The sequence below is a fragment of the Lipotes vexillifer genome, unplaced genomic scaffold (genome assembly GCF_000442215.2).
Source record: "Lipotes vexillifer unplaced genomic scaffold, Lipotes_vexillifer_v1.1 scaffold591, whole genome shotgun sequence".
Taxonomy (NCBI): domain Eukaryota; kingdom Metazoa; phylum Chordata; class Mammalia; order Artiodactyla; family Lipotidae; genus Lipotes; species Lipotes vexillifer.
The window spans coordinates 3,273,931-3,298,253 of NW_006791954.1; the positions used below are offsets into that span (position 1 = coordinate 3,273,931).

Below are 24,323 nucleotides of genomic sequence, written 5' to 3' on the forward strand. Positions count from 1 at the left end.
GTAAGCATAGGCTGTAAAAAATAGGAGGTAGGAAGGATGTTAGGTAGATAGCAGAAAGAACTTTCCAGCAGAAACTAAGGACTGAGAGACTGCCCCTTCCTGGATCATCAGGGGATGGGCTGCATGGCTCCTGCTTGGGGGCAGGGAAATGAGAAATTGACTCAGGACCCCGATGGTTCTTTGGGTCCAGCTCAGAGTGAAGCTGGGAAGGGAGGCTGTGGGAGCTTGTGATTGGGAGGCCTGGAGGGTCTCTGCTTTTACTGTCACCCACTGCAGAGTGGGTCTGTGGGCTGTCTAGAGGCCTGAGCCACAGGCTGGCTGGGTGGGGGTCTGAAGGGCTGGGGCACCTGCCTCTCTCTTACAGCCTGCATGGGATCCTGGGCTGAGACTCTGCCTGGGAGGGGTGTCCCAGATTGAGGGGCATGAAGCCCCTGAAAGTTCCCCTGTTACCCTCGTCGTCCTCCCCCTCCCCCTTGGGTATAGCCATTTCTGCCCTTGTCTCAGCTTCCGTGAGTCTCTGGATGGAAGGCTCCCTAAGCCTTTTTTCTGTCTCTCCCTCTCTTCCAACCTGGGTCTCTTCATCTTTGTCTTTGATTTTCTCTGCCTCTCTCTACTCTGTCTCTGTCGTGTCCCTGCCTCTCTCATGCTTTCTGGGTCTCTCCGTCTCTGTTTCTGACTATCTCTGTCTGGCTGTGTTTCTCTCTGCTTTCCTTTCCCTTCCTTCCTCCCTCCCTCCCTCCCTCCTCGGTGCTAGTTCTGTGTTCTGTGCCATTGTCCCCTTTCCTCGGCCGGCCCGGATCACAGTCTATCTGGGCTCGTCCCCTGGAGGCCGGCCCAAACCCTCTCTAAGACCACCTCTCTTCCGCTGGCTGTGTTCTGCCCCCTAGCTCCGCTGCCAGCGCCAACCCCTGCCTCAGCCCTCTGTACCAGTCTGCTACCCTAACAAGAGGCAGAGGGTGCGCCCCGTCAGGAGCGCAGGAGGAGGAGCGAAGAGACGCTCCACCCCTCCGCGTTCGGCCCCGCCCATCCGGCCCCGCCCCTCCCTGGTCCCTGCCCGCGCCCCCAGCAGTGCCCTGGCAGCAGAGCCGCAGCTGCCGCCCGATGAATGGAGTCGCCTTCTGCCTGGTCGGGATCCCGCCCCGCCCGGACCCCCGGCCCCCCAAGGTGAGGGTGCTGAGCCACGGGAGGGGGCGGATCCAGGCGCTAAGGGGAAGCTGGCAGCTGGGGCCGGGGTCGCTGCGCCCCCGCTCGGCGGGCACAGCCTGGGGCGCACGGCGCGGGCACCACGGGCATGGCTGCAGGGAACATCGGCTGGTGGCCGGGGAGGGGGCCGGAGCGCGAGCTGCCCTGGGCAGGGGGCGGGAAGAAAGAAGGCAGGCAGGGGGCCGAGGCTAGCACGGAGCTGCCAGGGCCGGGGGCACCGACCCGGGCGGCGGTGCCAGGCGCCCGGGGGCCGGGCAGCGGGGGCGGGAGGCCCGCGCCTTTTGTCCGGGTTTTCGAGGCGGGGCGCCTGCCGCCGTTTCCTCTGCCCGAGTTTTCGTTTTCCGTTGGCGAGGCCCCGGCACAGCTGGAGGGAGAGGGAGTGGGGGAGGGGTTCCCGGAGCGGGATGTCCTTGGCCACTGTGGCCGGACACCCCCTCCCTGCGCCACACTCCCCCCGCTGCCGGGCCGGACCGCCCGACGAGCTGTACGGCGCGGGTCCACCGCCCCCCACCCAGGGGAAGAGAAACAGGCCGGGGACCCCTGGTCTTGCAGGCGCGGCTGCCCTCGCCTCTGCCCTCTTGGGCTGGCTGTGGGTGGGTCTGGGCACGGGGTGCCAGGGGCATTACTCAGCGCTGGGCTGCTTTGCTTGGGTTCTTTCATCTGCCGGCTGCTGAGGCTGGGGAGGGCCAACAGGGGCCTCCGGGCCCCACTGGGGCCAGCACCCTGCCTCTGAGCCTGACTGCCCCACCCCACTGGAGCACCCCAACATGCACGCCACCCCTTTCCAAGTCGAAGGGTTGAACACTGTCAGGCCAGTCATTTTCTGAGCTTGAAAAAGAAGTTTCCTGGGGGTCCAGGTGGGGATCAAGACCTGGGCTGAGAAGGTCTCTTCCTCTTTTGACGGGGCTGGAGGATGTAGGGCCATTCCTCCCCAACCATCCCCTCAGTGTTGGAGCTGGGGTCTGGTGCTTTGCAAACTCTGAGACTGGTGTGTATCTCAGGAGCTGGATGTAGGCACAGTTCTCCCTTGGTCTGCATCTCTATCCCCTGACTCCCCCTCCACCTTTCAGCCAAAGTGCTTCCTAATTAGAAACTTGAATTTCAGGGGGGACTGGGGATGGAAGTGAACATCATTATCGTTGAGTTCCTTAGATTCCCACCCCCCACCCCCCAACACACACACACACCAACACCTACTTCATCTCCACCCCCCCTACTATTTCCACCCCCAGCCCCACCCTGTGGCCCAGCTGTGGGAGGGCAGGGGAGGTGTTTGATCCCCTGGGGTTCTCCCCCTCTGCCAGGGCAACAGCCCCATTCCCCAGAGCGGCTGCTCTCACTAAGATGTGCTCACTGGCCTGCGACTCGAATCTCAATTACATAACCAGTCATTTCGCCTCCAAACACAGCCCAAAGGCCCTCAGCCCCAGCCTCTTCCACTTGCTCACAGGGTGGTTGGGTCCACAGCAGGTTTCTGGGAGCTCCAAGTTCCTGCAGCTGAAGCCCCTCCCTCCCCTTGGGAATGAGGAGGGCAGTAAATCCTTCAGTGCTGGATTTGAGGGCCTCAAAAAGCCCTGGGAGCAGGCAGGGTGGTAAGTATTAGGGTCTGAGACTACACAGCAACAGTGTCAGGTCTAGAACGTGGGTCTTCTGGTGGGAGGCACAGCACAAGATGAAGCTCTAGGGAGGGGAACATTATTAGGAAGGTGCCTGTGGGACACCATGGGGAATGGGGCAGGCTTTGGAGGATCTCAACTCCAACAGAGAGGAACTGGACGCTGGGAATAGGCCTTGTGTTTGGGCAGCCTGGATGGGGACCTCTGTGCCCCCGCATCAGGCCAACCCTGAGCTCAGGGGCAAGGGGAGCAGGAGGCCAGTCTGGCCCCCAGGGGTGCAGCATTTTTGGCATGGAGTGGGGGATGAGGGAGGGTGCTGAACAGGGCAGTGCGGTAGTGGGCAGAGGCATTTATTGCTTCATCCTTTATGGCAGGGATACTTAAGAAGGACTTCATGATGTATCAGATTAAAAGAGAGTCTACAAAGGAGAATGGAATAAGTTACCGAACGAGGGACTGCAATTAGCCATTTGGGAGAACTTCTAGGGAGAGGCTTACAAGCTGCAGCATCCCAGGTGAGCCTGGAGCATCACGCAGGGGAGTTTCCTCCAGTATAGTGGGTTAGATAGGTAGATTTCTGTAATGTTGGATTCCAGCGTAGAAACCTGGAGAGATTCATGGGAGATGCAAATATACTCAAATGAGCGTATATATTAGTGCCTGAAAAAAATGTGTTTTAAGGATGGAGAATTGCTCTAATAGTATAGCTGATAGCTAAGACATAGATAGCAATTACTCTAGGCCAGGATTTATATAAGTTACCTCATTTAATCCTCACAAAACCACCATGACGTGGGTGCCGTTATTATCCTCATTTTTCAGTTGAGGACACTGAGGCACAGAGAGCCAATAGCTTGGCCAAAATCACATCGCAAACTAGTGGCAGAGCCAGGGTGGGAACCCAGCAGTCTGGCTCAGGTTCATGGTCTCACTCCACTACCCTGCTTTTCATGACCTGCCTTGTCTGCTGTCACTCTCACCCTGAATCTGGGTCCGTCTTGGATACAGGCCAAGATCAAGGTCAACCTCTTGCTGGATTGGAGCTTGGTTGCTTTCAGCTGGGACACGGATGGTGACAAGAGGTCTCAGGGTGGCAAAGCCTCAGGTGTCCATCCATGGTTGGTGGGTGGGGAATCGGCTCATTTACTCCACCAACCCCCCATCCCGCCCTATGCTAGCCCACCGCACTTGGGCTGTGGCTTGGTTCATTGGTGTTTTCCTTCCAAAGGGGCATCAGCCCTGCTCTACTGGCTGCAGGGGTTCAAAGGTGAGATATTGGCTTGGTCAGGGATTTGGACAAAGCCTGGTTTTAATTATCCTGCTCTCTCTCCCTCCCCAGAGAGAGCCATGAATAGGGCCTGTGGGAGCTGGCTCTGCCTTTCCCCTAGTACCCTCCATCCCCTTCAAACAACCCGCCTTTAGATCCAGGCCTCCCTCTTTCATGTGACATTGCGCCAGCTCGTCAGCAGGGCAGTGCCAGTCAGTACCAGGCAGGCATCTCCTCGCCCCACCCTGTGGCCCAGCTGTGGGAGGGCAGGGGAGGTGTTTGATCCCCTGGGGTTCTCCCCCTCTGCCAGGGCAACAGCCCCATTCCCCAGAGCGGCTGCTCTCACTAAGATGTGCTCACTGGCCTGCGACTCGAATCTCAATTACATAACCAGTCATTTCGCCTCCAAACACAGCCCAAAGGCCCTCAGCCCCAGCCTCTTCCACTTGCTCACAGGGTGGTTGGGTCCACAGCAGGTTTCTGGGAGCTCCAAGTTCCTGCAGCTGAAGCCCCTCCCTCCCCTTGGGAATGAGGAGGGCAGTAAATCCTTCAGTGCTGGATTTGAGGGCCTCAAAAAGCCCTGGGAGCAGGCAGGGTGGTAAGTATTAGGGTCTGAGACTACACAGCAACAGTGTCAGGTCTAGAACGTGGGTCTTCTGGTGGGAGGCACAGCACAAGATGAAGCTCTAGGGAGGGGAACATTATTAGGAAGGTGCCTGTGGGACACCATGGGGAATGGGGCAGGCTTTGGAGGATCTCAACTCCAACAGAGAGGAACTGGACGCTGGGAATAGGCCTTGTGTTTGGGCAGCCTGGATGGGGACCTCTGTGCCCCCGCATCAGGCCAACCCTGAGCTCAGGGGCAAGGGGAGCAGGAGGCCAGTCTGGCCCCCAGGGGTGCAGCATTTTTGGCATGGAGTGGGGGATGAGGGAGGGTGCTGAACAGGGCAGTGCGGTAGTGGGCAGAGGCATTTATTGCTTCATCCTTTATGGCAGGGATACTTAAGAAGGACTTCATGATGTATCAGATTAAAAGAGAGTCTACAAAGGAGAATGGAATAAGTTACCGAACGAGGGACTGCAATTAGCCATTTGGGAGAACTTCTAGGGAGAGGCTTACAAGCTGCAGCATCCCAGGTGAGCCTGGAGCATCACGCAGGGGAGTTTCCTCCAGTATAGTGGGTTAGATAGGTAGATTTCTGTAATGTTGGATTCCAGCGTAGAAACCTGGAGAGATTCATGGGAGATGCAAATATACTCAAATGAGCGTATATATTAGTGCCTGAAAAAAATGTGTTTTAAGGATGGAGAATTGCTCTAATAGTATAGCTGATAGCTAAGACATAGATAGCAATTACTCTAGGCCAGGATTTATATAAGTTACCTCATTTAATCCTCACAAAACCACCATGACGTGGGTGCCGTTATTATCCTCATTTTTCAGTTGAGGACACTGAGGCACAGAGAGCCAATAGCTTGGCCAAAATCACATCGCAAACTAGTGGCAGAGCCAGGGTGGGAACCCAGCAGTCTGGCTCAGGTTCATGGTCTCACTCCACTACCCTGCTTTTCATGACCTGCCTTGTCTGCTGTCACTCTCACCCTGAATCTGGGTCCGTCTTGGATACAGGCCAAGATCAAGGTCAACCTCTTGCTGGATTGGAGCTTGGTTGCTTTCAGCTGGGACACGGATGGTGACAAGAGGTCTCAGGGTGGCAAAGCCTCAGGTGTCCATCCATGGTTGGTGGGTGGGGAATCGGCTCATTTACTCCACCAACCCCCCATCCCGCCCTATGCTAGCCCACCGCACTTGGGCTGTGGCTTGGTTCATTGGTGTTTTCCTTCCAAAGGGGCATCAGCCCTGCTCTACTGGCTGCAGGGGTTCAAAGGTGAGATATTGGCTTGGTCAGGGATTTGGACAAAGCCTGGTTTTAATTATCCTGCTCTCTCTCCCTCCCCAGAGAGAGCCATGAATAGGGCCTGTGGGAGCTGGCTCTGCCTTTCCCCTAGTACCCTCCATCCCCTTCAAACAACCCGCCTTTAGATCCAGGCCTCCCTCTTTCATGTGACATTGCGCCAGCTCGTCAGCAGGGCAGTGCCAGTCAGTACCAGGCAGGCATCTCCTCTTCACTGCCTTAGTGGGACGACAGGCTGGGATGGCCTTGGGACTGGACTCTGGGGCAAGTTTAAAGCTCTATGGGGGTGGACTGTATTCATCATCTATCAGAGTGGGTCAGGACCAGAGGGGTCATCTTGTCCAGCAGTGGGGAACCTGAGGCCAGAGAGTGGCCAAGGTCAGATAGGCCGGGAGTGGTGGACATGAACCCAGGGGTTCTGACTCCCGGGCTCCCAGGCCGTGCTTTTCCCCACACAATTCTGTCCCGGGTGCCCCCCCTCCAGTGCAGGGTTCTGAGATTAGGCCCCAGGAAGGGAAAAGGAGGGCAGGGAGGAGCAGGGACAAGTGGACAATGTGTCCCATTCATCTCTGTGTCCCCAGTGGCCAGCACAGTGCCTGGCACAGAGCGGCCCTCCATAAATGTTTGTGAAGTGCAGGCTGGGAGCAGCCCCTCCCCTGGCCTCGTGGGTGCCCCGTGCCCAGCTCTGCTCCAGCATTGTGATGCTTGGTCTGCACATCAGTCTACCCTGCCAGACTGGGAAAATAATCACAGCAGCTATCCACAGTGCTGACCACTGGGTACCTTATTCCTATCCATTTGGCAGATGAAGAAACTGGCACAAAGAATTATGTGGCTTCCTGAGGTCACACAGCTAGTAAGTGGCAGAGCTAGGGAGTTGACCGTGCTTATTCCAAGCAGCCCCAGAGGTGTCATGTTTATCTTGGTATCCACAGAGCCTGGTATGCAGCCAGTACTCCGAGAATGTTTGTTGACTGACTGACTCACTGACTCACTGACTCACTGACAGTATATGGAAAAATCACAGAATCCTGTAATCCTTTGGAAGTAGCTGGGTTGGACTCTTGGGAAAGTAGCCTAGAGGAGCATCATTTTGTTATCTGTGCCAGGAGTGCCTGAGCCAAACCTGGAGAGGAAAGGAAAGCTCACCCAGGGGAATTCCCTGGTGGTCCAGTGGTTAGGACTCTGTGCCCTCACAGCAGGGGGCACGGGTTCCATCCCTGATCGGGGAATTAAGATCCTGCAAGCCGTGTGGTATGGCAAAAAAAAAAAAAAACCCACGCCTTATCAGTACTGCCCTTCAAGGCTTAACAACAGCCACTGCGGCCCCTCAGCTTTCTGACTTCTCTCTTGCTCCCACTCCCTCCCTTTCTCCTGCAGAGTTCCAAGGGGATGGCGCTGAGCAATGGGCAGGTGGGAAAATCCTACAGGTTGGATTAAAGATGTCTGTTCCTTTTTCATCTCTGTGGCACTGAGATGTCCAGCCCAATGCATCACCTTTGTGGAAGATTCTGTGCCTTTCAAGTTGGAGGGTGGACGGAGTGTCAGGTTTGGGACAGGGCCTGTCATAGTTATCAATTCTCCATCTCTCACCTCCAGTCCTAAACCTGAGTCCCAAGGTCACCTCCTCCAGCCTTCTCAAACCTGCGTACCCCTAGGTGGGTGGCCTCTTCCCCTCTGCCTCCCCCTGCTCCCCACTGGCTGGGTCTGTCACCATCCCCAGGCCACACTTCATCTGCTGACAAAGGCTGGTGGGAGCTAACTAGGAAAAAAGAAGTGTGGTGGGTGTGGTCTGCCTTCTCATATCAACAAGCAACCTTGGGAGATGAGAGGCCCAGGCCTGGCACGGCTCCTGGTACGTTGGGAGGCACATTGGGTGTCTAGGCCCTGCCTTCAGCCTGAGGGGGCTCAAATTTCAGCTTTACCCCTTATTCACTATGCGACCTTGGCCAGGTTACTTAGTTGTTTTTAGCCTCCATTTTCTTATCCCTGAAATAATCCCTCAAAATTGTTGAGAGGATTAAATGAGGTAATACAGGTAAACTGGCTGACATTTGGTAATCTCAACTATTAGCAGCAACTGGATGGAAATGAGAACAACGCAATTTGGGCTCAAGAAAGAGAACCCTTTATGGCCGGAGTAATCTGAAGAGCTGTCCCTGGAGGTAATGAGGCCCCTGTCAGTGGAGGTGAGCAAGCACAGACTAGACTAGAGAGAATTCAGGCATTGGGTGAGGGGTTGACATAGAAAACCTTAAGGACCCTGCTTTGGGATCAGTACCATGTGGTAGGAAATTAGAGGAGCAGGTGAGACCTGGTTCCCTCTGTTGGGAACTGGGGAGCGGAGTGAGAGGCTGGCTGCTGTGGTTTGGGCTATGAGGCTCCTCTGAGGAGAGGGAGTCCTGGGAGGCTGCCTGGAGGAGGCCTGGAAGGATGGGCATGGTTCTGACGGGTGGGAGAAGCAGGGAGGCCACTGCAGGCCAGGAAGGGCTTGGTGGCTGAGGGGCGGTGCGATGCCTGGACCACTGGCTCTGAAGTCAGCCCAACGCTGCCTCCACATCCTGGCTGCTCAAAGGGGTTGGGTGTATGGTGGGGGTGGGGAACTGGTAGCTCCCTGACGCCCCCCCACCCCCCAGACTCTCCTGGACGAGGGGCCAGGGCTACTCCCTGTGGCAAAGAGCTGGGGCCTGTAAGGAACAGAACTGTGGAAAGAAAGACTTCTTATGCCCAGTGCATTTGGGGGCGTCTGGGGGTCGGGGGAACAGTGGGGCCTTTGTCCCCAGCCACCGGGAATCTGGCCGAGCAGCCAGCCCTGGGTCTGGCTGGGCCCTCGGCAGGCAGGTCCTCTTTGAAGTGACCCTTTCAAAGCTCAGCCTGAATCCCTGGTAGGAGAGAACTTGGGGCGGAGCATGGGGATGACTGAGACCCACAAGCCAAGGATGGAAACAGACCCAGGACTGGCCCCTTTGGTGGGAGGGCTGGGGGGAGGTGTGTGGGCCGGAGGAATGTGGTCAGGACAGGGGGACATGTGGGAGCCATGTGGGAGGACAACCACTCCAGGGTCTTGGCCCCCAAGTGAGGGTTAATTAGGGAAGGACAGAGTTCATTCTGGCCTGGTTTCCAACAGTCCCTGGCTTGACTTATCTCTGACTCTGGGCTCCTAAATCTGCAGCTTTTTCCTTTTTAATTTCCTCAAAGAGTGTAAGAGCTCCTTGGAGAGAATTGGGTGTAGACGCAGGACTTAGAGGCCTCCGTAGGAGGGAGGGGTGGAGATCTGGGCTAGCCTGAGAGCCCGGAAAGGCTGGAAGGGGAGGCTGCAGTGCAGACCCCTACCCTCCACCACAGAGTTTCCACCATTCTCCAAAAGAGAGCGAGGGAGTGGGGAGAGATGCCCCCGAGAAAGGGAACATCTTTGTAAGTTTTAGCTGGACAGATATTAGAGACCATCCCCTCCCCTGCCTCCCCACTTGGCTCAAAGGGAAACTGAGGCCTAGAGAAAGGCCAAGGCCAAGGGACTAGAAGCAGAGGGGAAGGGACAGGCAAAAGTGGGAGGAAGAGGGAGGTTGGATGCCAGGTGAGAAGTGGGTTCAGGCTGCTGAGTTCTAATCCGAGGGTAGTGGAGAAGTGCCCATGGTCTCTCCAGCCCTGACCTGCTGTGATTCCATGAACCAGGGGAAAGGAAGGGGCGATTTGTTGGCAGTTTTTTTTGGACTGAGCAGTGGACCGTGAAGCCTTCGGCAGCCCAGGTGAGACCCCTACCCCACCCTGAGGCTGTTTTCTGGTTCACGCCCCGCATCCCCATCTTCCCCTGGTGCCACGGCACTCTCTGAACTTGGGAAGATTCTTCCAAATCTCCCTTTCCTCTTCTGAGGGTGTGGCCCCTGGTTCCTCCCCAAGAGAGGGAGGAGGGAGCTGAGCACCTCAGGCCATGATTGGGGGCTGCAGGCAGTTCTGGTACTTTCCTGTATCTTGCACTGGCATCCAAAGAGCTGAGCCCTCATTAGCTCTAATGAAGCCTTGGCATCGTGCCCCTCCTCTGCCCTGCAGCACCTGGTGTGGGTGAGGGGATAAGGGGGCAGCTGAGGTTGGACCCAGAGCCCAGGAGGGGGTGGGATGTCTGCAAGAGGGGAGAGTGGGAGTCAGGAAACGGGGGTCCCACAACAAGGCCAGGACTGCTGGTGGGATGAGAAACAGGGCCCTCTTCCTTTCGAACTGGGACCTTTTCCTCCTCCAGTGGCTCCCAGGTGCTATGGTCCCCACAGTGCTAGGGAAAGCATTATCCGAGACTGGGTGTGGCCCAGGGCTCTGAGGACATTCCCAGGCCTGGCTTGTGTGAGAGTGTCCTCTCCCTAATTATAACCTGGGACAGGAGAAGGCCCTGACTCCAGAAACCGGAGGCTCAGCGCCTGGGAAAATCAGGCAGTGGCTAGATTTTCATGTAAACTACACTTTGTTCATTTGGTGACCATTTCCTCTGTGCCTTCTGGGTTCCAGGCTCTCTCTGTGGGTCTTGGGACCTGGGTGGATATGACACAGCCCGGCTCTCAAGGGGTTCCTTGTCTGCTTTTCTCACCACCCAAAAGCTCCACTAAGATTTTTTTCAGGGGTTCTGAGATGTGCATCTACAGTATCTGCCAGTCCAGAACACCCCTTGCCACCCCCCAAAATATTATCATAAAAATTGGCCTGATCTAACCGGGGAGACAGACCCAGTTAGACAGACCCTGTCTTCACATCATTTGAGTGTGAATGAGGTCACAAAAGTGGTAACAGGAGTTTACAGATGCAAACAGTGTCACTGGGGAGAATTGCTATAGGGATTGGTTAAAAACCAGTTGGTGATACGATTAATCTCCTTTCTCTCATCTCGTTTCCAAACAATAGTTAACAATAGTTAAGCTGAGGATTCTTTATCAAAACTTCTTTTGATCAGTTTTCAAGGACCATCATGAAGTGGTTGTACATTTACTGATATAAGAACCAAGACCCTGAGAGGCTAAATTACTCCACCAAAGGTCACCCAGCATCCGAATTCAAATCTGGGTCTTTCGGAATCCTAACTAAGGCTATCCTGTGTCACGGCTACATTCCCTGACAAGGAAGAGCCTGGGAGCACAGCTGCCTCCCTGGGAAAGTGGACCCTTCCCCCTGCCCCCAGCTGAGCCTTGAAATCCAAGTAGGGGTTGGCCTAATGAGGGAAAGGTGGTGGATGCAGGCAGCACAATTATGTTCTGCTTCTCCGTGACTCTGCTTGCACAGGGATTTTCCCTATGCCTCCCTGGAGTCTGGGTTTGCTCATGAGTGGTGTGGAGGACCCCATGGCTCTGTCAATAAACACGGGCTGAGTCCCTGCCACCTCTAGAGATGCTCCAGCTCTGAGGGGAAGAAGACTTTACCAAGGAGGTGAGGCTTGCCAAGGCTTGAAAGATGCCTGCTGGGATCGGTGGGGTGGTGGAGAAGGGAGAGCAGGGCATTCCAGGCAGAAGGACCCAGCGTGAGCAAAGCCAAGGAGGTGTGAAACAGCCTGGCCTCTTGTGGGGTCAATGAAAGCAAGACTGAGAGTAGAGAGAGATGAGATTGTCAAGGCCAATGAGGGCCAGATCCTGTCCCTCTCGTCTGTCATCATGGCGGATCCTTCATGCCATACTAAGGAACTTGACTTGGTCCCGTAGATACTGTGGAGCCATGGAAAGGTGTCAGGAAGTGGAGGCAGCAGACCAGCTGACAGATGATGAGGGCTAAACGTGGAATTGGAGATGGAGAGGAGAGGATAGGAGTGGGATGCATCACCCTCTTCCCCTTCCCAGAAGCTTCCGTGCCATCTCTCCCCCTTGTCTGATATAGCCTTCCCTGCCTTCTCCATTTCACAAACTTCTATTTATCCTTCAACGCTCAGTTCAAATATCCTTCTCTGTAAATCTGCCACCCCTCCCCCCACCAGCCACCAATTCCTCGAATATATGGGGATTTCCTCCTCTGGGGACTAGACTTTAAGCCCCATCAGGGTAGGGACTTTTGTCTTGTTCACTGCTCTATCTCCAGCTTCTAGACCAGGCCAAGTTGAATGAATACTGTTGACTGATGAACTGAAAATTTCCATAGCACTTCGCACTGCCTTGTGAAAACCCCATGATAATAATAGGAGTATTGGTTGCAACTAACATTTATTGAACATTTCAGTGCCAGGCACTGCTGTGCTGAGCGCTTTATACACACTAGCTCTTTAATCTGCACAACAAAAACCTCATGGAGAATAGATCATCTCTATTTTATAAATGCAGAAACAGAAGCTCAGAGAGGTTAGTAACTAGTCCAAAAGGATACACAGCTAGGAAGTGGGATTCAAGTTGGGATTCAAAACCAGATTCCTCCGAATCCTGTTTAGGAATGTTTAAACACTACGCTCTGCAGCCTTTTAATTTTGTCTCATGTCTGTTTCTTCATAAAATCTCATTTATTTTTTATTAATGACAAAAATCCTTTGTGGACTACTGAACTAAGATTTGTTGAACAACTTCTATGTGCTAGGCAGTCCACACTAAGCCCCCTCAAGGACCCCATTTACAACTGAGGAGACTTGAGAGGAAAGAGACTTGACTGGGGTCACACAGCTGGGAAACTGAGCTTACAACTCTCCGGGACACCTATCAATAGTGCCAGAATGAAAGAAAGAGGAGCCGGGCTCTGAGATTGACTGACTTGTTTGGAGGCACACAAGGGGCTGGACTGGGCCAGGGAAGTGCTCCCCACTTCCGTCACTGATGAAGAAAGGGGGTCCAGAGGCAGGGATGGAACTGTTGTAATTTCCCAAGTGCCCCGCTGTCTGTCAGACATGGGAGCTCCAAGGAGGAGAGGCTGACCTGGCGCTGGGGTGGGCGGGGATGGTATCACAGCAGCAGAGCCTTACTAGGACCTTGACAGAACAGGGTGAGAGGCCTCCAGAGGCTGCACATATCAGTGCGACTTCAGCCAAGGGGTGACCCGAAGGATCGCTCGGGAACCGCGGCTACCCAGGTGGAAGCCGCTGTGAGCAGGGGGCCCTGCGCGGGTCTAGTGCCCCTTAGGACCACCTTCCCGGAAGGACAGAGACGCACCAATCAGATAAGCCAGCTGCTCTCTATTTGCATGTCATCTGCATGACCACACCTCTTCGCTCCTGCCACTCAGCCTCCGCCTCCAAGAGTGCCTCCTGGGCTTCTGCCCCATTTCAGGACCCTGTGCAGCGCTGGCGTGGGAGGGCTGGGCTGGGGGGCTGCGGGGCGTGAAGGGCAGACCTGGGCGGCCTGCGTGGCCGCCCTATTCATAGCTCAGGGGCTGGCGTAGTTCGCATATTTGGCGTTACTCACGTCTGGCTGGCCCGCGGCTGCCGCCCCTCCTTGCTCCTCCCCCCCCTCTTTCCTCCTCTCTTCGCTCTTCCCTCTGTCTCCTCTCCCACCTTCGATCTCTACCAATTTTCCTGAAATCTAGGGTTGGCCGAACCCACAGGAGGAAACTGAGGCCTAGGGAGGGGGCGTGTCTTTCGCCCGGGCCTCCAGAGAGTAACTGGTAGTAATGAGGCGTATAATGAGGTGGCTGAGAGCCTGGGCTCTGCCGGCAGACAGACCTGAGCTTGAATCTGAGCTGCCGCTAGCTGTGGCACCCCGGCAAGTTCCTTAGCTTGCAGTCCGGGAAGCTTTTCAGAAACAGTCAAGCTGAGACCTCGAGGATAAGGGATCAGTTAAGGGAAGGTGGGGGAGGGAGAGAGACAAATGTTATATTCCAGGGAGAGGGAACTGTGGATGTGGTGGACCAGCCATGAGTGGACAAGGGCTTGGCCAGCTGAGGTGAAGGGACAGCGGACCCTACAAAAGAGATGAAGCATCTTCCCTTTTCTCCCCACCCCTTACTCCCTTATTCCAGCACCCCCCACTTTCTGGATCTGGTTCCTACTGAGGAAGGAGCAGGGAATACAAAAAGATGGACAAAGATGCGAAGCAGCCTCTGCCCCAGGTAGACCTTTCCTGGGGGCAGGGGGTTTGCCAACCATCTGCTTTCTCTGAGGAGAAGCTCATTCATTCCTGTACATTCAGAAGCAGTGTGCCGAGCACCCAGTCTGTGCCAGGAGCTGTGGATTTGACTGCCAGCAAAGCAGACATGGTTCCAGCCTTCCAGAACTCACAGCCCCAGAGGGGAGATGTTGGTCAAAATAACCTCATAAATATACAGGCACCATCTCGAGAGTGCTGTGAGAGGGTGCAAAGGGACCTGACCTGGTCTGGGGGCCAGAGGAGGTGTCTCTGGGGAGTGGCTTTTTTGCTGAGAACTGCAGGGTGGGTAGGAGTTAATTAGGGTGTGGGTTGGTGAGGCAGGGAGGGAGCCAGGGAAGAGAAAACAGCATTCCAGAAACAGCATGTGCAAAGGACCTGAGGCTGGAAGGCTGCCTGGTCCGCAAAGGAAATGGAAGGAGGCCAGGGTAACTGGAGCACAGAGAAAGGGGGTGTGGTGGGCATGGAACCCAGAGGTACGTCCCACAGGGCCTGGTGGTGGTAGTATTAAAACAATTAGTCTGGACTGTAAGGGGCCAGAGGAGTGATAGAGACTTGGGGTAGAGTGGACATGGTGAAGTGGGTGGACTCAGGAGACATTTGGGAAGCAGAGTCCACTCTGATGGGTGGGGTGTAGGGCTGGGGCCATAACCCCTCTCATTTATTGGTTCCCAGAATGCTTTCCCAGCAACTTTGTCAGGCTGCTATCCCTAGCTTCATTTTGTAGTTGAAGAAATAAGAAAACCTGTGTGAACTTGAGGTCACACAGCCAGAAAAGGACTAGGGCCAATACCATTGGCAAGTGTGACCCTTTTTCTAGATCAGCGTTTCTCGATGCTGGGCCCGTGGCCTCCCTCTCACCAGCCTTCTATCCCCCACCCCTAGGCGCCCTGTGGGTTAGCTCAGCATTCCCTACCTAGCACCAGACCGGGTGAGGGACCCAGGAGGCCAAGGTGGTGTGTGGGTGTGTGTCACACTTATCCCAAGAGGCTGCTCTGCTGTTAAATGAGGTAATGCATGCGAAGTGTGCCTGGCATATAGTGAGGGCTCAACAAATGTTAATTACTGCTGTGGCTGTTACAATGTCCCCAAATGCAGAACCAGGCACATGGTAAGGGGGAGGACCTGGGGCCGAAGGCGTTGCTGCCTGTCCTCTTCTGACCACAGAGCCCAGCACAGAAATCATCTCAGCTCCCTCACAGGCAGGAGCCGGGGAAGGTTGTTTGTCCCTGCAGAGCCACCATCCATCCCTTCCACCCTTCCAGCTGCCTCTGTGGCATCATGGGCTGGATTAGGGAGAGGTTCAACTCTTAGGCAGGGTGAAGGGATAACCTGGGCAGGTTGAGCAGGGCCTGGGGTGAGGGGGGGTGGTGGTGGTTTCAGGGGTGGAGCTGAGAACCTCTCCCTGCAGGGAGCCCCATGTGCGCTTGGGGAGACTTTTGGGATCTGCTGAGACCTGCCTTGGGAGGGGATGACGTCTCAGCTTGACTTGGACTGAGCGATCCCCTGGAAGAAACCAGTAGGGGCATCTGTTGTCTCTGCCCAGGTGGTCAGATAACAGGAAGAATTTCCAGAGAGAGGTGTGGGGGACAATAGGAAGAGCCATGACCAGAGTTCTCCCCCAGTCTCCTCTGAAATGAGCTGTTCAGTGTGGAGTCAAAGAATGGATACGATGATTTTGGAGAAGAGTCCTTGCAGGCATTTTCTGGCCTTCAGGAATGACTGTACCTAAAGGGCTCTGGCCTCTCTCCAGGACTCCTTGACCAACTAAAGTGAGACCCTTCCTAAGGTCCCACAGTTGCTCTGTCCTTCTGCAGAAGACCCTGCTCCTCTGTATGAGATGGGGAGGGTGACCCTGGGGCCTGGTTGGGGGCCTGGAGAGTGCAGTGGGGGAGGTGGGGTGGAAGGAATGAGGGCACCCTGCCCACTCTGGGCTGTGAGGGAGCTAAGTGTGCCAGACCTGGGCCACCAGGGGGCTCTCCTGCACACGGGACCGGCCTGCGTCCCTGACAAGACTGTGCATCCTTCAGCGTTCAAGCATGGTTTTCTTGGAGCGTGTGCACGAGAGAGCACGCGAGAACGGGGTCTTGCCTCTATGTGCACACCCTGGTATGTGTGTATATGTTACAGGTGGTGTGTAAGCATATGTAGGCTTGGGAAAGACGTGTGTGCTGGGGGGGGGGTCAGGCCTCAGAGGGTCAGGAACCCCATACTTAGCCTGGCTTTTGCTAGAAAAACTCTTCCAAGGTTCTGACACCTTGGAACGTGGCCTCTCAAGGGACTGTGCATCCATCAGTCCAGCCTCCGATAGATGGTCGTCAATGCCAAGGACCTACTCTGTGGGAGGTTCAGACTCCCCTGGAAGCCTGAGAGCTCCCCTTGTGCTCGGTCTACTAGGGCCTCAAAGATGACAGCAGGGGTTCTGAGAAGGCACAATGGACGGGGTGGGAGGGAAAGGTCCTCCCGGCAGGAGGTACCCAGCTGTCCTGGGCAATCTCTGTGGGCAGGGCCTGCTCCTGGGCCCCATTGGAAGACCCATTCATTTGTTCCATCTTCTTTCAACAATATATATTTTTTTCATTTGAATTCTGACTTTGCCATTTTTTTTGGTGTGTGGCAAAATATACATAACTCAGAATTTATCATTTTTAAGTGTAGAGTTCAGTGGCATTAAGTACATTCACATCTTTGTGCAACCATCACCATCACATTCCTCCAAAGCTTTTTTAAAAAAATTTTTTTTTCATTTATTTTTGGCTGCATTGGGTCCTTGTTGCTGCACGCGGGCTCCCTCCAGCTGTGGCGAGCGGGAGTCACTCTTCGCCACCGCCACTGCCGCTGTGCGTGGGCCTCTCTCTGTGGTGGCCTCTCTCGCTGCAGAGCATGGGCTCCAGGCGCGCAGGCTTCAGTAGTTGTGGCTCACGGGCTCCAGAGCGCAGGCCCAGCAGTCGTGCTCCGCAGCATGTGGGATCCTCCCGGACCAGGGCTCGAACCTGTGTCCCCTGCATTGGCAGGCAGATTCTTAACCACTGCGCCACCAGGGAAGCCCCTCCAGAGCTTTTTTTCATCTTCCCAAACTGAAACTCTGAACCCACTAAACCATAACTTACATTCCCCTTTCCCGCAGCCTTTGGCAACCACCATTCTATTTACTGTCTCTATGAATCTAGGTATCACATATAAGTAGAATCATAAAATACTTCCCTTTTTGTGTCTGGCTTATTTCACTTAGCATAATGTCTTCAAGGTTCATCCATGTTGTAGCATGTGTCAGAGTTTTAAGCCAAAATTCTATTGTATGTTTGTGCCACATTTTGTTTATCTAATTCATCTGTCATTGGACATTTGGGTTGTTTCCACTTTGGGCTTTTATGAATAATGCTGCTATGAACATCATTGTACAAATATCTGAGTCCCTGCTTTCTCTTCTTTTGGGTACATGGCCAGATGTGGAATTGCTGGATCATATTGTAATTCTATGTTTAATTTTTTGAGTAACCACCATACGTGTTTTCCATCATTTTGCATTTCTACCAGCAAGACATAAGAGTTCCAATTTCTCCACATTCTCACCATCAGCAAATAATTTTTGAGAGCCTACTATGGATAAAGCACTCTAGCGGTACAAATACATTTCTTTTTTAAAAAAGCTTATTTATTTATTTTTGGCTGCATTGGGTCTTCGTTGCTGCATTGGGGCTTTCTCTAGTTGCGATGACAGGGGCTACTCATTGCGGCGGCTTCTCTTGTTGCGGAGCACGGGATCTAGGCGTGCGGGCTTCAGTAGTTGTGGCCCATGGGCTCAGCTGCTTCATGGCACGTGCGATCCTCTCGGGCCAGGGTTCGAACCCGTGTCCCCTACATTGGCAGGAGGATTTTTAACCGCTGCACCACCAGGGAAGCCCACAAATACATTTCTGAAAGTTTAGTAGCTATTGTCCTTAGGAAGCTCTCAGTCTAATGTGGGGGACTCAGGCCAGGCCCTTGAGCAGTCTCCAATCTGAGGGGGGAAGACACAGGCCATGACCTCTGGGAGACTCTGGACGAATATGGGGCAAAAACAACAAAAACAACAATCCTGCTCTCAGGGAGCCCAATCTGATGAAGGAAGCATAACGTCTTCCTTTTGGGGAGTCCCCAGACAGGCCCAGAGACCAGAATGGATACGTGGAGGGCATGCCTTGAGACAGTCAAGGGGCTGGTGACTGTCGTAAATCAGGGGCTGGAGAGGGCTTGTGGTGGGCCCTAGCCCACGCTGGCCCACAGTTGCCTGGGTGATGGCCCCACTGTTTACTTTGTGGCTGGCTCCAGACTCACCCTGTTCTGCAAGTGCTCATTTCCCACCATGAGGGAAGATACTCATCTTTGGTTTCTCCTCCCTCTGGTGTCCCTGAGGAGGGAACTGGCTCTCTTGCTAGGAGGGGGCCCTGCCAGCCTGGCACCTTTGCCATCCTCCTTGTCTGCTGGGAGCAGGTTCCATCCTGGGGTCTCATGTCGCCCGCCCCTTCCTGACTCCCAAATGGCCTACTGACAAGGCTCTGGGCCTGCCGAAGTTCTGCTGTGGAAGGGGGGCTCCTGATGATTCCTCCCTGCTTATTAGGGAGAGGTGGGGCACATAGGGGCCTGTAGGGGGTAGGCAGTGAGAGGTGGTGGTGATGACCTCATGAATAGGTTCGCCTGGGTTTGTACAGATCTCTTTGAGTGTCTGCATGTGTCACTGTCTTTGTGTACATGTGGCTGAGTTGTCTGCATGTCTGAATGTGAGTGTGGTTGTGTGTGTGAGAGTGTGAATATTCAAAAGACAATAAAAACATCTTGCATTGACCTTGAGGGCATTATGCTAAGTGAAATAAGGCAGAGAAAGACAAATACCTTATGTATGATCTCACTTATATGTGAATCTAAAAAGAACCCCCCCCAAACAAAACCCCCCCAAACCCCAAGCTCACAGATACAGAGAACAGACTGGTGGTTGCCAGAGTGGCGGGGGTGTGGGGTGAAATGGGTGAAGGGAGTCAAAAAGTACAAACTTCCAATTATAAAATAAATAAGTCCTGGGGCTGTAATGTGTAGCGTGGCAACTATAGTTAATAATAGAGTATTGCGTGTTTGAAAGTTGCTAAGAGGGTAGATCTTAAAAGATCTCATCACAAGAAAAAATTTCTGTGACTAAGTATGGTTTAACTAGACTTATTGTGGAGATCATTTCAATATATACATAAACATCCAATCATGCTGTACACCTGAAACTAATATAACGTTACATGTCAATTATACCTCAATAAAAATTTTTTTTAAAAAGAAAACAAACAAAAATTTGCATTTATTGAACCCCTATTATATGCTCAAGACTTTCTTTAATTGACTTAATTCTCCTAAGAACCTATGAGGTGGAACTTAGTGTCATTCCCATTTTATTGGTGAGGAACTGAGGCTCAAAGAGGTTAAATAACTCACCCAAGGTCTCACAGCCAGAAAGGGGTAGGGATAGGACTCAGTCCCAGAAGTCCTGGATTCCAGAGGACCCTGGAGCCCACGTGCTAACCCCTGAGCTGTACTGCCACCAGAAGAACTAGGGGATTCTGTGCTGCTTGGGATTGTGTTGGTCCCTCCTTGATTTCTGGCATCACGAGTGCTTCCTCCTCCCTTTTCTCTCACCCTCCCCTCCCCTCCCCCAGCCTTCCTTGGCTCGGGCCCAGTTTCAGGGTGGGAGAGGAGTGTCGCAACACCCTCACTCAGGGCAAGACTGGCCCTGGATGGGGAAAGCACGGGGTCTGGAGAGACCCTCTGAACCACCCGATGCCCGCAGGCTAGACCGAGTGTGGGGTTCCCAGGTTCCCGGTGACGCGGGGTTATCTGCACATTGTGGGTGTTGGGGAGACTCGGGCCTGCCTGGCCGGCTCATCCGCTTGGCCTGTTGGGACACGTCGGGACTGCACACAAGTGGTGCTGGGAAGCAGGCATCTGAGTGGGGCAGGAGGGTGGAGGAGGAAGGAGGGGGCGGCTGCCCTTGAATGAGGAGACTGGGGCAGGGGTCAGAGGCCCAGGCGTGGGCGGGGCGGGCATGCCTTGGGTATCGCATTGCCTGCATGCCTGGGATGAACGGGCTGGCAGGGGATTTGCTCCGTCTGTGTGTGAGGTTGTTGGGGGGGGGGCGTTCCAGTTTGATGGTGTGCGATGGGTGTATGGAACCAGTCGGAGCTTAAAAAGCAATGCCGGATGATTCTCTTGGGTTGGGGGCATTGTTTGTCCGGTGGTTTGAAGCCTGCATTCTGGGAGGAGGCACAAAGCAAGCAGAGGAAGGAAAAGCAGGCAAATTGACCCTGAGACCCCTCTCTCTCACTTCCTGAACCACACGCCCTTCAGCAGTATCAGTTTCCCTCCTTCTCCTATCACCTGACCCTTGGGCTGCAGAATGCTTCCCTCTTCCCCAGTTTCTGGTTGTCAGGCTGGCGCCTGCAGCCTTCTGCTCCTCCAGCTCAGCCCACTCTCTGGTTCAAAGGCTTACCTGGGAAGCCCCTAACCCCAGTCTCAAACAAACTGTCCGCTCCCAGAGAGAAGAGGCCCTGAACCCCTGACACAGGGGCTCCTTTGGTATGTGTATGGGGGTCTCCCTTGGTGGGGCTGAAGGCAGCTGGCTTGGGCCTGGATCTGGAATTGGGGACCTCTGAAGACTTCAGGAACTAGGACAACACTAGTAGAACGGTAAGCGCCCTGAGGGTAAGGTCTACACTCATCTTGTTTTTCTAAGGTGTCCCAGCCCCCAGCACAGCCCCAGGCCCACAGCAGGCACTCAAGTCATGGTTCTTGAATACATAAATGAGAGGATAATGGAAAGAGATCTGAGTTAGGGGTTAGAACCCTGGGATGGTCCCACCTTAGTAAAAGCAAGCCTTGAACCAGTCACTTGTCCTCTTTGAGTCTCAGTTTCTGCATCTGAAAAATGGGTATAAAAACAATCTCAAATATTCAACTCTTAGGGTAAGGGTCAAATGAGATAAAGTGAAAGTGCTTTCAAACAGTAAAGGATGATGATCTCACGTGGGGAGTGGAAGACCGGATGCCCTCCCTTTGGGGGTGTAGTCCCCAAGCCCTCCACAGGGGACCTTCAGGAAGATAAGGTTGAATGGATTTTGCAAGCTGGTCAAACTAGAGGATCGATGGGAGGGACTGCTCAGCGGGGTAATTCCTGATTTGGGGGGAGGAAGCTGGGGAGGGTGTAGGGGAGGAGGACTCACACCAGGCAGGAAGGCTTGGAATAGAATCTCAGCTACGCCTGGTATTTCCCAGCTCTTGGCCCCCTCCCCCACTGCACTCTGGGGCCCACCCCACATTCCTTTCCCAAAGGAAATGGGGGAGGGGGCCGAGAGGCTCCCCAGGCCTGGAAGATCATTTATTCAAACTATGTATAAGTTTCTAGGCCCTGCGGTGTGTACCTTGTTCCTGACATGCCAGTGGAGGAAGCTGGGGTGGAGTGGGTGGGGTGGGGAAGGTGTGGGTTTGTGTTGGAGGAGGCTGTTACCTCCTTCTGGGAGCCTTGTTGCCCCTGCCAGATTAGAGGGCAGGAGATGGGCGTCATAGATGGTTTATAATTTCCCGGGTCTCTGCTGCCCTGAACACAGAAACCCCGTGCTTCTCCTTCAGCTTGCCCCTCCCTGCAGCCCTCAGAACCCTCAGCAGTTTCGAGGGAGGGGGGGAGTCGATTCTTTTTTTTTTTTAAATGAATTTATTTATTTTATTTTTGCTGCCCGCGGGCTTTCTCTAGTTGCGGTGAGCAGGGGCTACTCTTCGTTGAGGTGTGCGGGCTTCACATTGCAGTGGCTTCTCTTGTTGTGGAGCACGGGCTCTAGGTGCACAGGCTTCAGTAGCTGTGGCTCACGGGCTTAATTGCTCCGTGGCATGTGGGATCTTCCCTGACCAGGGCTCGAACCTGTGTCCCCTGCATTGGCAGGCAGATTCTTAACCACTGTGCCACCAGGGAAGCCCCAGGGAGGTTGATTCTTGATCCAGATACACAGCAGCACCTGTTGGCCATGAGAGGCTCCATGGGGCATGAGAGGGGAGAGTGAGTCTTATTTCCTCAGAACCAGGGACTGGACTTGCAGCAAGAGGAGAAGAAGTTAGGCAGCTGGGGGGACTAACTGGCTGCCTGCTGGGAAAGCAGGTCAGACTCTGAGTCAGGACATCCCTGTGGTCATTGCCCTCCATTTGGGGCAGCAGAGTCTGACATGGCTGAGGACATTCTCAGTGGTGCTTCCAGCTGGTCTGAGGCCCTGGTCTTTGGAGGGCATGACAAGGGCATGAATGATCCTGACCCAGAAGCCTCGGTTTTCTAATGATGGGGGCAGGGGAGGTGCTGATGGAGATGCCAGGAGTCCTGCTACCCCTGACCGCGGTCCTTTCCCACTCTGTCCCAAGCCCTCCTGACTCAGCGCTGGTGGCAGCCTCGCTCTTCCCTTCCGGCTTCCGCCAGGGTGGGGGTGGGGGTCCAGCTCCTGCACAGGGGGCCCAGCAAGCGGCAAACAGGAAACAGGAGAACAAAACCGCTCCCTGGCCCCCACGCGCCTCACCCTCACCCTTCCTCCCCGCCCCCACCCCGCTCCTGCCCACCCCCATGGTCCTCTGTTTCTCTTCCTTCTCCCCTTGGTTTCCCCTCCTCTCTGTGCCCCTCTTTCTCTCTCCTCTACCTCCCCCCACAGGATCCTGCATCCTGGCCTGTCCTTGCTGGGGACAGCAGGTGATGGGACGAGGGAGGGAAGGGGGAGCTGACTCTTCGGCCTGGTTCTCCCTTCTGGTGGCTTCCCCCCCCAGGGCCCAACCCTATGACTCTTCCTCCCCTGACTCCTAGATTTGGGAGCAGGGTTGGGCTGGATCTGCTCCCCTCTGCCCCCAGCCTCCCTTACCTGGATGCTGGCTAGAATTTAGGTATAAGACCCAAAGTTGGAATGAGGGGCTCTGGACTTGGAGTCCCAGTGCTGCCCTAACAAGCTGGGTGCTCTTGGGTTTCTGTTGTTTTCTAAAAACTAGGTCAGGGCAGTGGCCCCAGGCCCCGGGGAGTGGCTGTGCGGGAGGAGCACACGGTGGACAGTCAAGTGGGATAGAAACGGGGGTGGCCATGACACGCCTACGAGCCAAGGCCTCTGTTGGCCCCACCCGGGAAGGGGCCTGGGAAGAGAGAGAGCCAGGAAGGGGCAGAGAGCAGGGTCTGCCATCGACTGGGGCTTCCTGTCTGACTCACATGCTAGGGGTGATGTGGGGGCCAGCTTGGAGCCCATTGTCGGCTTGTGGTGGGCCCTCTGGGTAGAGCATAATGGGCAGGGGGTCCTGGGGAAAAGGGTCTGTCACACGCTCCCACAGGTGGTGGTGGGAAGGGTATAACGTGACTCTGAGGTGGGGTGATTATGAGAGAGCGCTGCTCTCTGAGCAGGGCAGTGTGTGTGTGTGTGTGTGTGTGTGTGTGTGTGTGTGTGTGAGAGAGAGACCTGAGGGGGCACGGCAGCAATGCATGGAGTGGGTGTGCTGGGTAGTGTGTGTGCACGTCCTCTAGGTGTGTGCCTTCGTGGGGTTTGTGGGTCTCTCTGTGGGGTGTGTGTGGAATGTATGGGGGGGCAGGTGGGGGTCTGGTGTGCTTTCAGGGGCACAGTGGGTATGCTTGCAAATGTGTCTCTGTGGGGTGTGTGGGCCATTGTACCCATGGGAGGGTGTTCAAAGTGTGTGTGCATAAAGAAGGATGTCCACGTGCCATGTGTATATGAGGGGAATAGTGTGTTTGTGTGTGTGTTTGTGTAGGGTATGTGGACAGAGGGGGAGTGAGTGACTGTGTGTGTGTCGGGGAGGGTGTGGGGTGTCTAGATGTGTGTGTGGTGCGGGTCTGTAAAGGTGGGTTGGGTGTGTGTTTACATATGTATGCGTGGGAATGTGTATTTCTCTGGGGTGCGGGCAGCTGGTTGAGCTTTGGACTGGGAGTATAAGCGTGCGCAGGCAGGTACAGTAAGTTTTTGTGGAGTGGGGTGTGTGTGTGTGTGTGTGTGTGTGTGTGTGTGACTGCGGGGGCTCTGTGCAGGCCCTCTCATGTGTGGGGGGTGTGAGTGTGTGGGATGGGGCGGCCGTGCACAGGGGCCGCCCCGGAGGGGGAGGCGTCTGCCCTGCGAGACTCGCTGGCGTGTCCGGGCTCAGGCGCCCTCGGCCAGGAGGCGCGGGAAGCGCGGAGCTGCTGCAGCCGTCCTGCTGCCGTCCGCGCGGGCCGTCCGTCCCCTCGGGGCCCCAGGGCTCCGGGCCCGTGGCTCCGGGGGGCGGG

General features: G+C 54.8%; 1 protein-coding gene across 1 annotated transcript in view; it reads left to right on the forward strand.

Moving 5' to 3' along the window:
• The first annotated feature begins 1,101 nt into the window (after nucleotides 1–1,101).
• The window catches only part of ARHGAP23 (Rho GTPase activating protein 23), a 77,284-nt gene continuing 54,062 nt past the window's right edge, over nucleotides 1,102–24,323 (forward strand). The window contains exon 1 of the mRNA XM_007465138.1: nucleotides 1,102–1,164. Within this exon, the coding sequence (XP_007465200.1) occupies nucleotides 1,102–1,164 (63 nt within the window). The remainder of the gene's footprint in view (nucleotides 1,165–24,323) is intronic.